Raw genomic sequence first — 13,064 nt, 5'->3', positions numbered from 1 at the left:
CTGAGCCGAAGGCAGACGCTTAACAGCTGTGCCACCCAGGCGCCCCTGGAATCCTTCTCTTTTTAAAAGACACATAAGAGGATTTGGAGGAAAGCTGGCTCTATTCTCAAGAAACACACCCAAGTTTTTTTCATTTTGAAAGATTTTATTGATTTGAGAGAGAGTGCACATGAGTGGGGAGGGGACAGAGGGAGAGGGACAAGCCGACTCCCTGCTGAGCAGGGAGCCCAGCAGCACGTGGGGGGGGGGGCTCAATCCCAGGACCCCGAGGTCATGACCTGAGCTGAAGGCAGATGCTTAACTGAGCCACCCAGACGCCCCTTAAATTTTATTTTTTAAGTTCTGTTTTATTGCGGTAGTGACACTTAACCTGAGGTCTGCTCAAGTGTTCAAGGGTACAGTGCGTCATTGACTGTAGGTGACTGTAGGTGACTGTAGGTGACTAGGTCACACGCATCTCTAGGGCTTATTCATCTCGCTTAACTGAACTTGATGCAGTTTGATTAGTAACTCGCCATTTCCTTCTCTCCCCTGCCCCTGGCGACCATTATTCTACTCTTTGATTCTATGAATTTGACTATTTTAGATCATTAATGGGATCATTTGGTCTGTGTTTCAGTAACTGGCTTATCTGACTTAATATCTTCATGGTTCATCCACGACATCACATTTTGCAGAATTTCCTTCTTTTCTGGAAGCCGAATAGCGTTCCGTCGTACGTATAGACCACATTTTCATTATCAGCTCATCTGCCGACGGACATTTAGGTTGTTGCCCCGTCTTAGCTTTTGTGACTAGTGCTGCAGTGGACATGGGGGTGCTAATATTGCCAAGGTCCTCATTTCAGTTCTTTGGATAAATATCTAGAAGTGAGATTGTTTGACCATATGGTGGTTATATTTTTAATTTTCTGAGGAACCTCCATATTCTTTCACATAGCAGCTGCGCCATTTTGTATTCCCACCAACAAGGTACAAGGGTTCCAATTTCTCCGTACCATTTAGTTTTTTTGTTTTGCTTGGGTCTGGGGGGTGTGGTTTGTTTTTCGGTACTAGCCGTCCCGACAGGCATGGTGTCGTGCCTCATCGTAGGTTTGATTTGCATTCCCTGCTGGTTGGTGCTGTTTCAGATACACCTGGTGGCTATTTGTATGTCTTTGGAGAAATGTCTGGTCAAGTCTTTAACCCCCTTTTTAAATCAGTTTTTTTGCTACTGGGTTCTAGGACATTACCCCAAGTTTTCAAATCTGGGAGACTGAGAGGACCCTCCATCTGCAGAAGTGAAAAGGTCGGGAGAGGCCAATGGAGGAAATAAATGTGGTGCATCATATTATTCTGGCCTTCAGTTTGGGGAGAGAGGAGTAACATTTCCATCTCACCGTGTCCCCCTCCCAGCAGGCAGAACAGAGTTGGATGTAGGTGGAGCCGCAAAGAAGCAGACATAGCCACTGGGGATTTTAAGGATTTATTTCCATTTTATTTTTCATCAATATTTTTCGTTTCATTTTTCACATCAACAGAGTTGGGTTTAGGGGGGTTCCCCAGGAGAGCAGGAGAGATGGATGGGTCCCTCCGGGGGGCACAGGGGAGAAGGCTGCGTCCAGCAAATGAAGGGTGAGGAAAGGGGGTACGCACTCGTACACTGGGCACTGGAGAAGGCGGTCCTTTGAACACAGACACCAAAGAGTTAAACAGCCCCCACCTGGTTCAGTGTTACAAAATGGGAGGAGTGACCATAGGGTGGGGGCACCAGACGCAGCATGAGGAGGGTGAACTTGGATTTTCTTTTTTGTTGTTGTTGTTTTCACTTTTTTTTCCTTTTCACTTTTTTTTTTTTTTAACATTTACAAACAGCTAAAAACTACGACACATCACAGAGGCAAGGGCAGCTTAGCCTGCAGGGGCTATCGTGTAGAAAGGGTGACATGGGGAAACTGAGGCTTCTGGTCCCACATTGGGGGTCCCTGGCTTATTGCCCAACCTCTTCCCAGTTCAGAGGAGTTGCTGGGAGGGCCCCTGCTTTCCGCCCCTGCCCCAGCTCCTTGTGCTTTTTGATCTGCTGGTTTGACCTTATGCCTGGTGTCTTTCCCTCCCCCGCTGCCCTGCCTGCGAGGGGACAGGGTGGGGGTGGGAGGGCAGCTGTGCTGTCCCTGTCTGTGCTGTAGTGGGTGGAGCCTCTCGCTCCAGAGGCCTGTGCTTCTTGAGAGGAGGGGAGGAGATGGACCTCGTCGGGTGCCCTCAGGTCTGTCTGGACTGTGGGACTCATCCTAGCCCGGCCTGGGGCTCCTCCCTCCCAGGCCTGACACAGAGAAAAGATGCGGAAGGGATTATGGGAGGCAGGGTAGCGTGTGTGTCCACGGAGATTACCCTTGGCTTGTATCTTAGGACAGTATAGTGACACCCCACCCCACGGCACACACACACACACACGTAAGTGTTACACGTGCATTCACACACACAGTCCTGCTGAGCTGCCTCAGAACGTAATATATAAATAAATAAGAATCAGAAAGCTGATTTCATAAAACTCAGGCTTCTTACTTGTAGCCCAAATTGAGGGGGGAGTGGAGGCCAGGGGGCTGAGGTTTATTGCTACTCCCCCAGCGTCCAACAGGTGTGAGAGGGCACCTGAGGCCCTTCCAACTCTAAGAAATTCTTTTGGTCCATAGACTACACCAAGCCCCAGCCCCCAGCATAACCACATGCCCACGGTTTCACCAGGGCCTAGGCAGAGGGGAGGAGGGGCTGGTTCTGGACTCCCTAGAGCCAGGAAGAGCTAGGGCGCCTCACTAACACTGGGGGAGAAGGGTGGGGCCGAGCCTTCTCTTGTGCAAAGTCAACAGGGGTAGGAGGTGGGGAGTAGAGCTGCACCCCGAGACTGGTACGAAAGAGCCTTCCCTGCAGTTCCTGCCCACGGGGTCACACACATGCACGCACACGCACACACACGGCTAAGACACTGCACACGGGAGTGGGGAGTGAGGCTTCTAGGGCCAGGATGGCAGGGCAGGGAGGGAGAAGGAGCCGTTGGTCTCACAGTGAGCCTGCCACCCTCAAAACCCCTGCGGCGCTCTCACTGCAGCACCTGTCCCCGGGTCTCGGGCAACTTCAGGGCCAGAGAACTACCGAGGGCAAGCGCCGCTGAGGCAAACAGGATGGGGGCGGCCTTGGTGATTCCCACAAAGGATGTGAAGATGCTGATCCCCAGCACGGCCGCCAGCTTGCAGAGGGCATTCAGGAAGCCGAAGGCCGTGGTCCTGCTCAGGGGCCCCCAGTGCAGTGTGAAGGGGAGACAAGGAAGAGGCACAGGAGGGTTCGTAGGGGATCGGTGAGTAGGTGGGAAGGTGAAGGAGCGATGGCAGGCGGTGTCCAAGAAGGAGAGGAAGGATGGAAAGATGAGAGAGGGGAGGCATGCACATAAGGGAATACAGATTGGGAGGCAAGGGGAAAAGAAGACCAGAAAATTAGGTTAATAGTTAAGACTTCAAGGAATGAATACCAAAGTTACCAGCTCTTAGAAGAGAAACTCAATGGGAATGTGTGTCCTTCTAACCCTAAGGATGATCTCCCAGACGGCCCGCTTCCTCACCCACCTCCCCTCTGCTGGGTAGGCCCAAAACCAGCGGCCCTGCCCCATGACCCTCCAACTACCTCTTGTCCGAAGGGTAGAGTTCAACAGTCAACACGTCCAGCGCGTTCCAGGATGCAATGCTGACCCCCCCAAAAAGGCAGAGCAGAGCGATCATGGCTGACTCGCTGTTCCCAAAAGACAGGAAGAAGCAGGAGACACAGGACATCACGCTGGAGCCAGCTGGAGGGGAAAGGAGGGAGCATGAACCTGGCCACAGTGATGCCATCCACAGGCCACCCCATGCCATCAACCGGGCTTCAGTAGCCCAGGATGAGACTCTTCTTCCCAAAGGACTCAAAAGGAAGGCTCTTCACTCACCCCCAACCTCCCTTATATATTACTTTATTATTCATAATGTCAGTAACGACATCTCTTCTGTGACAGCGATGGGCCAAGGAGCTTGATGCTTTATCTGCACTGATCTAATACAGCTCCCCAATGAGGCAGGTACTGTCGTCACCCCCATTTTGCAGATGAGACACCTGGGCTCCCAGAGGTAAAGTAACTTGCCCAAGGTAGGTGGTGGGGCTGAGATTCAAAGCCTGAGTGCTGGCTCTCCTGCCTACCTCCTTTCCCCCCCAGAGAAGCTTCCATGCCAGGCCCCACCCCATCTTGCAGGCAAGACCTCAACAGAAGACGAGAGAGAGAGAGAACCTTCTCTGGCTAAGCTCTTCCTTCAGAATAAGGTGAGAAGCCTGTTGACAGCCTCGCCCTGCTCCCCGACCCCAAGTCAGTTCGGACACCCGCCGCCACCCGCCGGCCCCCTTACCAAGCATTCGGAGCCTGCCAATCTTGTCCATGAGCAGGGCAGACACGATGTTCCCGGGGAGCACGGCCAGCGTCCCCAGGAAACTGACGAAGTACACCATGTAGGCGCCTTCGCCGGTCCCCGCCACGTCCAGCGGGCAGCCCTCCTTGCTGTGCAGGAACGTGCTGTTCACCAGCCGGCTGTTCACAAACTTGTACTCAAACAGGTCTGGGGGCCAAGGCGAGAAAGTGAGAGGGAGGCTGCCGCTGCTTCGGGCTGGGGCGCTGCCTGCACGGGGTCAGTCGGCAGGGGGCGGGGCTCTCAAAATGGCTCAGGACGTTTGTTACAAAACATCAAGCGATAGCACCCTAGGAACTAGGATTGTCCCTACGGTGCAGGAAATGACCGTGGTCTATGAAATGGAACCTTGGAACTGGCAGCTTCCAACTTTTCTCATTAATAATCTTTGCTTCTCATTCTTCTTGTCTGTAGCTGACTATAAGCAGTAGCCGTGCCATGGGTCTAGTAAAAGTTACTGAGCCAGATATTGAAAATCATTAAAAGTCCTTTCCGTTATTTTTCCCTGCGAGGTGGGAAACCCCAGCCAGTACTCCATTAGAGGTGGGATCCTCAGGCCAGCGGACCAAGCAGCATTTCATGTGCACACAGTTTGAGAATCACTGTTTTAAAAACTGGACTAACGTGGGGCGCCTGGGCGGCTCAGTCAGTTAAGTGGCCAGCTCTTGATTTCGGCTCAGGTGGTGATTTCAGGGTAGGGGGGTCGAGACCTTCATGGGGCTCACCGCTTAGCGGAAAGTCCACTCAAGATTCTTTCTCTCCCTCTCCCTCTGCACCTCCCCACGACACCCCCCAAATAAATAAATATTAAAAAAAAAACACTGGATAATGCAGTGATTTCCAACCTTGTACCCACCAAATATCCCTTTTATGGTTTTTTTTTCCCTGAAGACCCTGTTTGAATGAGTTTTGCCCTCTTCAAAAGTGCATTAATAACACAACAGAGTTGCTTTAATTCCAGCTCAGAGGCAAAGAAATTTGATGCTTTTGCCAGATATTCTTAAAACTATTACAGAAAAATGTTCAATTTCCATTCAATTTTTTGAATTCTTGGTGGTAGCGAATAGACCCCATACCACCTTCCTCCAGGGCCCCAGAGAGCTCAGCTTGCGAACGCTGAGCGGGGGAACGAGAAAGGCCGCTCGTCTGCAGGAGAGCCACGCGCACGGCGCCTTACCGGTGTTATAGAACACGGTGTTGATGAATGTGCAGTTGCGGAAAAATGTGTTGCTCGAAGTGACGTCCTCGAAATAACACTCCTCAAACAGGGAATCCTCAAAGGACACTGACTTCAGACGCAGCCCAATGAACCTGGAAGGCCAGGACAACGACACGTACTTTCCCTCATCCCCATGCCCTCCTCCGAGACTCATTCCCTTGGGATTGAGCAGAAACCACAGGTATTTACCCCCAAACACCCCGTCTCCGAACTCCCAGGCTCATAAAAGAGACAAGGGGTATAAGAGGAGGAAGAGAAATGTAAAGGTCCCCACGTACTTGTCATTGAAGTATTGTCCCCCTCGGTGGATCTGATTCTCCAGGGTGAAATTAAAGGTCACATGCTCCACACGCTCCCCAGAGAACAATTTGGTGCGGGCTTCGTAGTCCAAGGCCTGGAGGTGGCGAATCGTGTCAGGGAACCAGACAGTCAGGCCGTAGTAGCTGAAGAGTCACAGACGAGGGAATCAGACAAGGCTCGGCGCTGGGACCGGGGCCCAGAAAGGAGGGGCTGGGGAGTCAAGACCTCGCCTACCTCTCCAGCCTCCTCCCTCACCACTCCTCCCTTCGCCAGTTGCCGTGGGCTTGGGGGACTTCAGGGTCCGCTACTCACCCGCTGTCCTCTCTCATCTCCCACGCATTTGCTCCGCCCTCAGCCTGAACCAGTCTCCCCACCACCGCCCGCTTCCAGCCTCTCTAACCTCCATTCAGGCTTCAGGACTCAGATCCCCGCCGCCCCATACGCCTCCTCACCTGAAGGACATGGTGAACCACACACCCATCATCATCAGAGTGATGCGTCGATACTCTGGACCAAAACAGGAGAGGAAATTCCCCCAGACCTAGGTGGGACAGAACAAGGTCAGACAGCTGCTGCACTAACTTCTGGCACCCCCAGACCCCCCCTTCTCCTACCTAACGCCTTCCTTTCAGTTACCCGCCACGCCCCCCCAAAGGCTCCAGCCCTGCCTTTGTCTCCACCTCTCCCGCTCCCTTCTCTCTTCGCCGTACCATCTCTCATTACCTGCCCCCCCAGGCTCAAGGCCCGGACCCCCCAGCGCTGGTACCAAGTCCCCGTGGCCGACTGGATTTCAATCAACTCATCCTCCTGATGAATCGTCTTGATGTGGGTGACCTGGGACCAAGAGAAGGGGTTAGCAGCCACATAGTCTGTATTTCCCAGCCCCACTCAGGGGCCTCCGTTTCTCCTACAGCAGCAAGATGCAGGCAGGGGCGGACGTGCTGATTCCCGGAGAGAGGACATGAGGAAGGGTGTGGTGGGAGAGGTCAGGGAAGGTAGGGGCGGTCTTCAGAGAGGGGCGGGGGGGGGGGATGGGAAGGGAGGGCCGTGGAGGACCACGCGGGGGGCTTCGGCTTACTGAGAAGACTCGCTCGGGATGCCCCTTGGCTCGCATGTTGGTGTCATGAACCTGCTTCAGCACCATCCAGGCCTCGTCATGCTTCCCGTTCTAGAGCCACAGACACAGTTCCCCCCTCTAGTTAGCTCCTCCCTGACCCGGGGACAGGCCCCTCCCCGCGGCTTCTGTAGTCACAGGATACAAACAGCCCCCCCGCCCCTACCTCTGACCGTGGGCACCTACGTCACCCACTCTGAAGGGGCCCCAAGTAGGGATACGGCAACGTGTAACTGGGCTTGGGCGATAGCAGGGGGCGTCCAGGAGACAGATACAGCTACAGGTCCGAGGGGCCCCCTGGCACGATGGAAAGAGAACACCGAAAACAAGGGAACTCATGCCGAGGGCAAGGAGATCGTCAGAGGGGGAGCAGCCTCCCAGCCCTGCTGGACCAAGATCTACTTGGCAGGGGAAGAAGTAGAGAGTGGGAACTTCTCCGGAGCTGAGAAGTGGGGGCCAGGGCCCCTGCCTGCAAAATCTGAAACCGCCGTGGGTGAGAAGTCTCCCTGGTTTCTCGGCGCACAGAGCCCCTCTGGAGCTATTCACAAGACGGGAGGCAAGAGGGAGTCCCCAGGAGTATGGATCCCGTGAGGGTCCCACAAACCAAACCCACCGTGAGCCCCCCTCCCGCGGCCCGGCCCCAGCCCCAGGCACCTCCAGGAAGAAGCGCGGGCTCTCAGGCTGCGTGGTCAGGGCGCCGATGGCGAACACGGAAGGGAAGGCGCAGACGAGGACGAACACCCTCCAGCTGTGGAACTGGTAAGCGGACCCCATCTGAAAGCTCCACCCTGGCAGGGACAGTCAGCATCAGCGGAGGGGCCAGAGGCTGGGGGCTCCCACCGCGAAGAGGGAGAGGCTGGGGTGCATTGCCTGGGGGCTGCTCACCGTAGTGGGGGATGATGGCCCAGGCCATGGCGGCTGCATACACTCCACCGATCATCCAGAACATGCAGAGCCAGCTCAAATGCTCCCCCCGCTTCTCCTGCGCCAGAAACTCCGAGAAATAGGAGAAGACGATGGGGATGGACCCTCCGATCCTGGAGGCATTGTAAGAATGAAGCATTAGAAAACGGTTCTGTTCCTGGTCCCCTGTCCCAGCGCTCTCCATCCCCGAGGGCCTTTCGTCTTCCACACCCTAGTAAAGGGACTTCTCGCACGGTGCCTGGTACACCGGTCAGCGCCCATCCTTGGGACCCTGGGAGACAGGCAGGGAGGTCTCAGGGAAAGGGGAGGCACAAACATTGGATTTTGAAGATGACTACAGAGTTGCGAGAGAGGGAAGGTAATTATAGACAAGAGGGGACATCCCCAAAGGAAAAAGATGGGCCAAGAGGGGTCTGAGGGCGGGTATGTGGGAGCAGGTCAGCAAAGAGCTTGCAGCCAGGGCACAGAATGCTGCTGGTGGCTCAGGGAGTGTGGGAGTGCAACGGGTCAAGGCTTTGGAGTTCTGGCAGCTGTGGGAGTGAACAAGGTCTGTTGTCAAATGCAGGAAGAAAGTCACTGGGGAAGAGGATAACTCAAGGGTTCGCAGGCTCCCAGAGGTAAGGCTGAGGGAGACCCACCAGGCCTCTTCATGGAGCCAGGCTCAGAAGGGAACTAGAGGGTGGGGTGGAGGACTCAGGAGTGGGCCGGACACGGAATGGTTCTGGACAGGCAGTAGACGGGTCCCGGACAGGGGGAAGCTAGCCTGAAGATGGTAGGAGAAAGCAATTCATTCGTTCAACTCATACAGATTTGAGGCTCGTCTGGTGTGCCTGGCACTGTGCTGGGCTCTAGAAATACAACAGTGACGGAGGCACCGTCCTCCTTCACGACTGCCTCCAGGGGCTTAGGAAGAGGCCACTCACCCAACCCCGGAAAGGAGGCGGCAGAAGAGGAAAGTGCCATAACCCTGGACGAAAGATGAGAAAAAGGCGAAGACGCTGTTGACTGAGAGCGAGATGAGCAGACACTGCCTCCGACCCAGCCGGTCAGCCAGACCTCCCCAGAGGAAGGCTCCCACCATCATGCCCAGGTAGACTATCAGGCCTGAAGGAGGGAAGCAGAGGCAGCAGGGGTGTGAGCACGCGCTTCCGTTCTTGCACTTGGTGAGCGCTAAATAAGCTGGAGCTGCAGCAGAATGGATCAAGGAGTTGGAGGACTTCCAGAACAGCTAAGCCTACCCAGAGATGAGAGCAAGTAAGAGAAGATGAAGTGTGAGCAAAGATGGAAGGCCATCCCTGCAGGCCAGGGGTTCAAAGGCAGAAATGCAGACATGGGAGACCCCCAGAATTCTTTCTTTCTCTCCCTCCTGCTCTCTCTTGCTTGCTCTCAGCTCTGTCTCTGTCTCTCTGTCCCTGTCCCTGTCTCTCTCTCACACACACACACCACCCCCATCTCTGGCTTGCCTGGAAGGAGGAATGGATCAGCCCAGACTCCCAGACCCTCCTAAGGTCCCCTCTCCCCTCCCAGCCTTGACACCCTCAAAGCAGCATGAGGGGTCTCTTGTGTCCCTGGGAAAGCAGCTCCATTCCTTCAGTCCCCCCATGAAATCCCCCACACAGAACCCGTCCTTTACTCCTCCCAGCTCCAGGCCTTCTTAAAACTCTCCTGTTCCTTATTTCCTTCCTACATTCAGAGTTGGAACTGATCTTAAAAATCATGTACTCCAGGGGCGCCTGGGTGGCACAGCGGTTAAGCGTCTGCCTTCGGCTCAGGGCGTGATCCCGGCGTTCTCGGATCGAGCCCCACATCAGGCTCCTCCACTGGGAGCCTGCTTCTTCCTCTCCCACTCCCCCTGCTTGTGTTCCCTTTCTCGCTGGCTGTCTCTATCTCTGTCGAATAAATAAATAAAATCTTTAAAAAAAAAAATCATGTACTCCAAACTCTGCACTTTAGCCATGCTTCAGCCAAGCCCCAAGGAGTGGGGATCTGCCCAAGGTCTCATGGCAACTTGGGAGCAGAGCAAGACCAAGAGATCCTTTGTGGTTGAGTCTATGGGTTTCCTCCATCAGGGTCCACATGAGGAAGAGCCATTAGAGACCACTCGCTGGCCCCTGAACACTCCCAAGTCTGGCCAACAGCACGTGTGGCAGGCCTGGGATTACTCCCCTATCCCCACCCCCCTAAACCAGCTCCCCATCTAAACTTGGGAGTTTAGATTCTGCCTTCTTGTTGCCCCAATCAGGGAAAGGGAGCAAGTTGTCTGAAGAAACATCCAACAGGGGCCCATGCCACCATGGCCACCTCCTGCAGAACTAAGTGGACCAGTACCCAAGCCCCAGCCCAGTGCCCTTCCCCAAGCCTTTGTTGCACAAACGACCTCACTGTGACCCAGCCTCAGGAGGGAGGTGTGTGAAGAGGAACTCCAAGCCCTCTGGGGACATCTTGGGACCAGGGTCCTAGGGAGCCCAGCAGTGAGGACAGTGAGGACAGGGGTTCTCCGGAGCAGAGGTGTTTCTAGAGTTTGGGGCAGGAAAGGGCTGGAGCGCCCCCCAGTGTGTCTTACCTAGCATGCCTTTGTTGGAGTCTGACAGGCACATGTCTTTCTCAGCGCTGGGCAGCACAAAGCCCACCACAAAGACTTCCACACCGTCGGCCATCAGCGCCAGCCCAAGCACGAAATAGAGTGTCCACTGGAAGCGGCCGTGGCCACACTCCCGGAGGATGGCTTCATACTGCTGAGCCAGTTCTTCCCGTTCTTTCCTCCTTTGTGCCTCCCCCCGGCCACCAGGGGGGCCCTCCCCATCGCCCAAGCCCCCCCTCCCTCCAGCCAGGGGAGCCCCATCTGCCATCCGCTCGCCTTTGCTCCCAGACTCTGCCCGGGGGATGCCCTGATATTCCCCCTCGTAGATCTCATCATCCTCATCGTGACCCTCGGTGGCGTCACTAGATGCGCCACCTTCTTCCTCGTCCTGGGCCCCTTCCCCGCGGTAATAGCCATCTGCAGGGGCAGGGAAGTCATCCTCCTCCTCCTCCTCAAAGCGGGAGTAGGACCTACGGGAATATTCGTCCTGGACTCTGTCCAGGCCCTTCACCACCTTCTTGGTCGCGTGCTTCTTGACTTCCTTGGCAATGTCTTTGGCCCCACGGATGAAAGCTGCCCGGTCTCTGAAGCCTTCTTCCATGATGAGTCTTTGGGAATGCTTCACCAGCTCTCCTTCACTCCCTGCTCCTTATTCAGATTTTGCTCAAGGACTTGTGAAGTCAGAAGGCCTCCTTCCCCCAGTTACTTAGATGAAGTGTGTTCAAATATCTCTGGGCACGGAATAGGAGAAAATGGGGATGTCTAGGAGGGGAAAGGAGGGGCAGGACTTCTGGCCAATTCAGTTGGATACATGGGGAAGGGAGAGGAGGAACAGGGGAATAGGAAGAGAAGGGGGAGCCAGGTTGTGGGGGCTAATCCGGGGAGCCAGGATAACTCAGGAAAAGCCGCCTACTTCTCTTCTATACGCTTCTGGAGATCTAGAAAATAGAAAAGGGGAAAAAAGGAGGTTGTGAAGCCTAGAATGGTGAAGAAAGCCAAGATAAAGCTCCCGTCAACCCAGAGCCCTGCTGGGGCCATGTGTTACAGACGGTCTCCTTGCTTCAGGCCCACACTCAGTAAAAAGGGATGACTACCTGGACCAGCCATGGATCATTCAGTGTAAGACCCCTTACTTTGACCTTGGAGATCAGTCCTATGAGATTTGCTCCAGAGTTATGGTCACCCAGAGCCCTACTCCTGGTCCCCTGCCCCACCTCAAGACCAGACCCTTTGCTTTACCACCAACCTGCAAAGAACAAAACAGGAAATATGAGAAACCAGAATTCTCTATTCTAGCCCCATCTGGCTTTCTTACTTGGGGCAGACCTTGGAGAGACCAAGTCCTCCACGCTGTTGACTTCAGTCCACTGACGGCATCTGAAGTGGGGCTTCCACACTCCTCCCCTCAGGCTCCGGGTTTACGGGCCTCACAAGGAAGGGTCTTCTCAGTGGGTAGAAGTTGGCTTCCAGAGTCAGAGAGACTTAGGTTTGACTTCTTGCTTCAGCACTTACTAGTTAAGTGACCTCGGACATGACTCAGAACAACCAGGCCTCAGTTTCCTCTTATTTAAGACGGGGCAAGTAAGGATTAAATGACACAATGTGTGTAAGCTCCTTACCATAGTTCCTGGCACATTCAAAGTGAGGAAGGAGTCCTAGCCATGACTCTTTGTGATGATGATAATATAGTGAGTCCTCTCCACTCCCTCAGGAGACCCCAGAACAAAAGCCACCTCTGGATGCCCATGAGGGTAAGGAGCAGAAAGGGCTACTGGCAAGGAGAAAGCTGGTTCGGGGCAAAGCACATGACAGTTATACGACCTAAGTTGAAATCCCAGCTCTGCCATTTACTTACTGACTGCTCTTGGGCGAATTATTTAATTTCCCTAAACCTCAATGTCCTTGTATTTAAACTGGGGATAATTTTATTTTTCTGAGTCCACGAGAGAATTCAGTCTCACAGTAGATATTCTATAAATATCAGGGGGGCACCTGGCTGGCTCAGTCAATGGGGCATATGACTCTTGGTCTCAGGGTTGCGAGTTCGAGCCCCATGTTAGGTGGAGAGATTACTCAAAAATGAAATCTTAAAAAAAAAAAACCGCTAGATCTGTAAGTGCTGATAGGAATAAAGCTCCAATACGTATTAATTGGAAAAAAAAGATATTCTATAAATATCAGTGTCCCTCCTTCCTACTAGATTGAAAAACAAAATGTGAAGGAAGCAGGAAGCAGCAAGGGAAGAAGAGGTCATCCTTGGATGCTGTTGCCCAGTATCCTCCCAAAACAGAGTCCCAAGACCCCTCTGTGTTCAAATTAATTCCAGCAGATGGGCCCACACTGTCTCCCTCCAGACGAACAAGGGAAGACTCAAAAAAGGGGAGACCTGGAATCTGAGGTCATAGAGAAGAGGTGATATCTGGCTGCTGCCACCTTCCTTTAGGACATCATCCATCGGCCCCTTCCCTGG

The 13,064-nt window shown here is 54.0% G+C and overlaps 1 protein-coding gene across 1 annotated transcript; it reads right to left on the bottom strand.

The window, feature by feature from the left end:
* Nucleotides 1-1,881: 1,881 nt before the first annotated feature.
* On the bottom strand, nt 1,882-12,189 carry SV2A (synaptic vesicle glycoprotein 2A). The gene is made up of 12 exons (XM_008695742.2): nt 10,577-12,189; nt 8,937-9,117; nt 7,975-8,126; nt 7,744-7,877; nt 7,054-7,143; nt 6,699-6,809; nt 6,428-6,516; nt 5,954-6,118; nt 5,634-5,767; nt 4,400-4,606; nt 3,651-3,810; nt 1,882-3,256 (listed from the first exon to the last, which is right to left on the bottom strand). The coding sequence occupies exons 1-12, from the start codon at nt 11,193-11,195 to the stop codon at nt 3,073-3,075; spliced, it is 2,226 nt and encodes a 741-aa protein (XP_008693964.1). The 5' UTR covers nt 11,196-12,189; the 3' UTR covers nt 1,882-3,072.
* Nucleotides 12,190-13,064: the final 875 nt, after the last annotated feature.

Source organism: Ursus maritimus, unplaced genomic scaffold, assembly GCF_017311325.1.
Source record: "Ursus maritimus isolate PB19 unplaced genomic scaffold, ASM1731132v1 scaffold_12, whole genome shotgun sequence".
NCBI lineage: Eukaryota > Metazoa > Chordata > Mammalia > Carnivora > Ursidae > Ursus > Ursus maritimus.
This window is presented reverse-complemented; position numbering and strand designations above follow the sequence as displayed.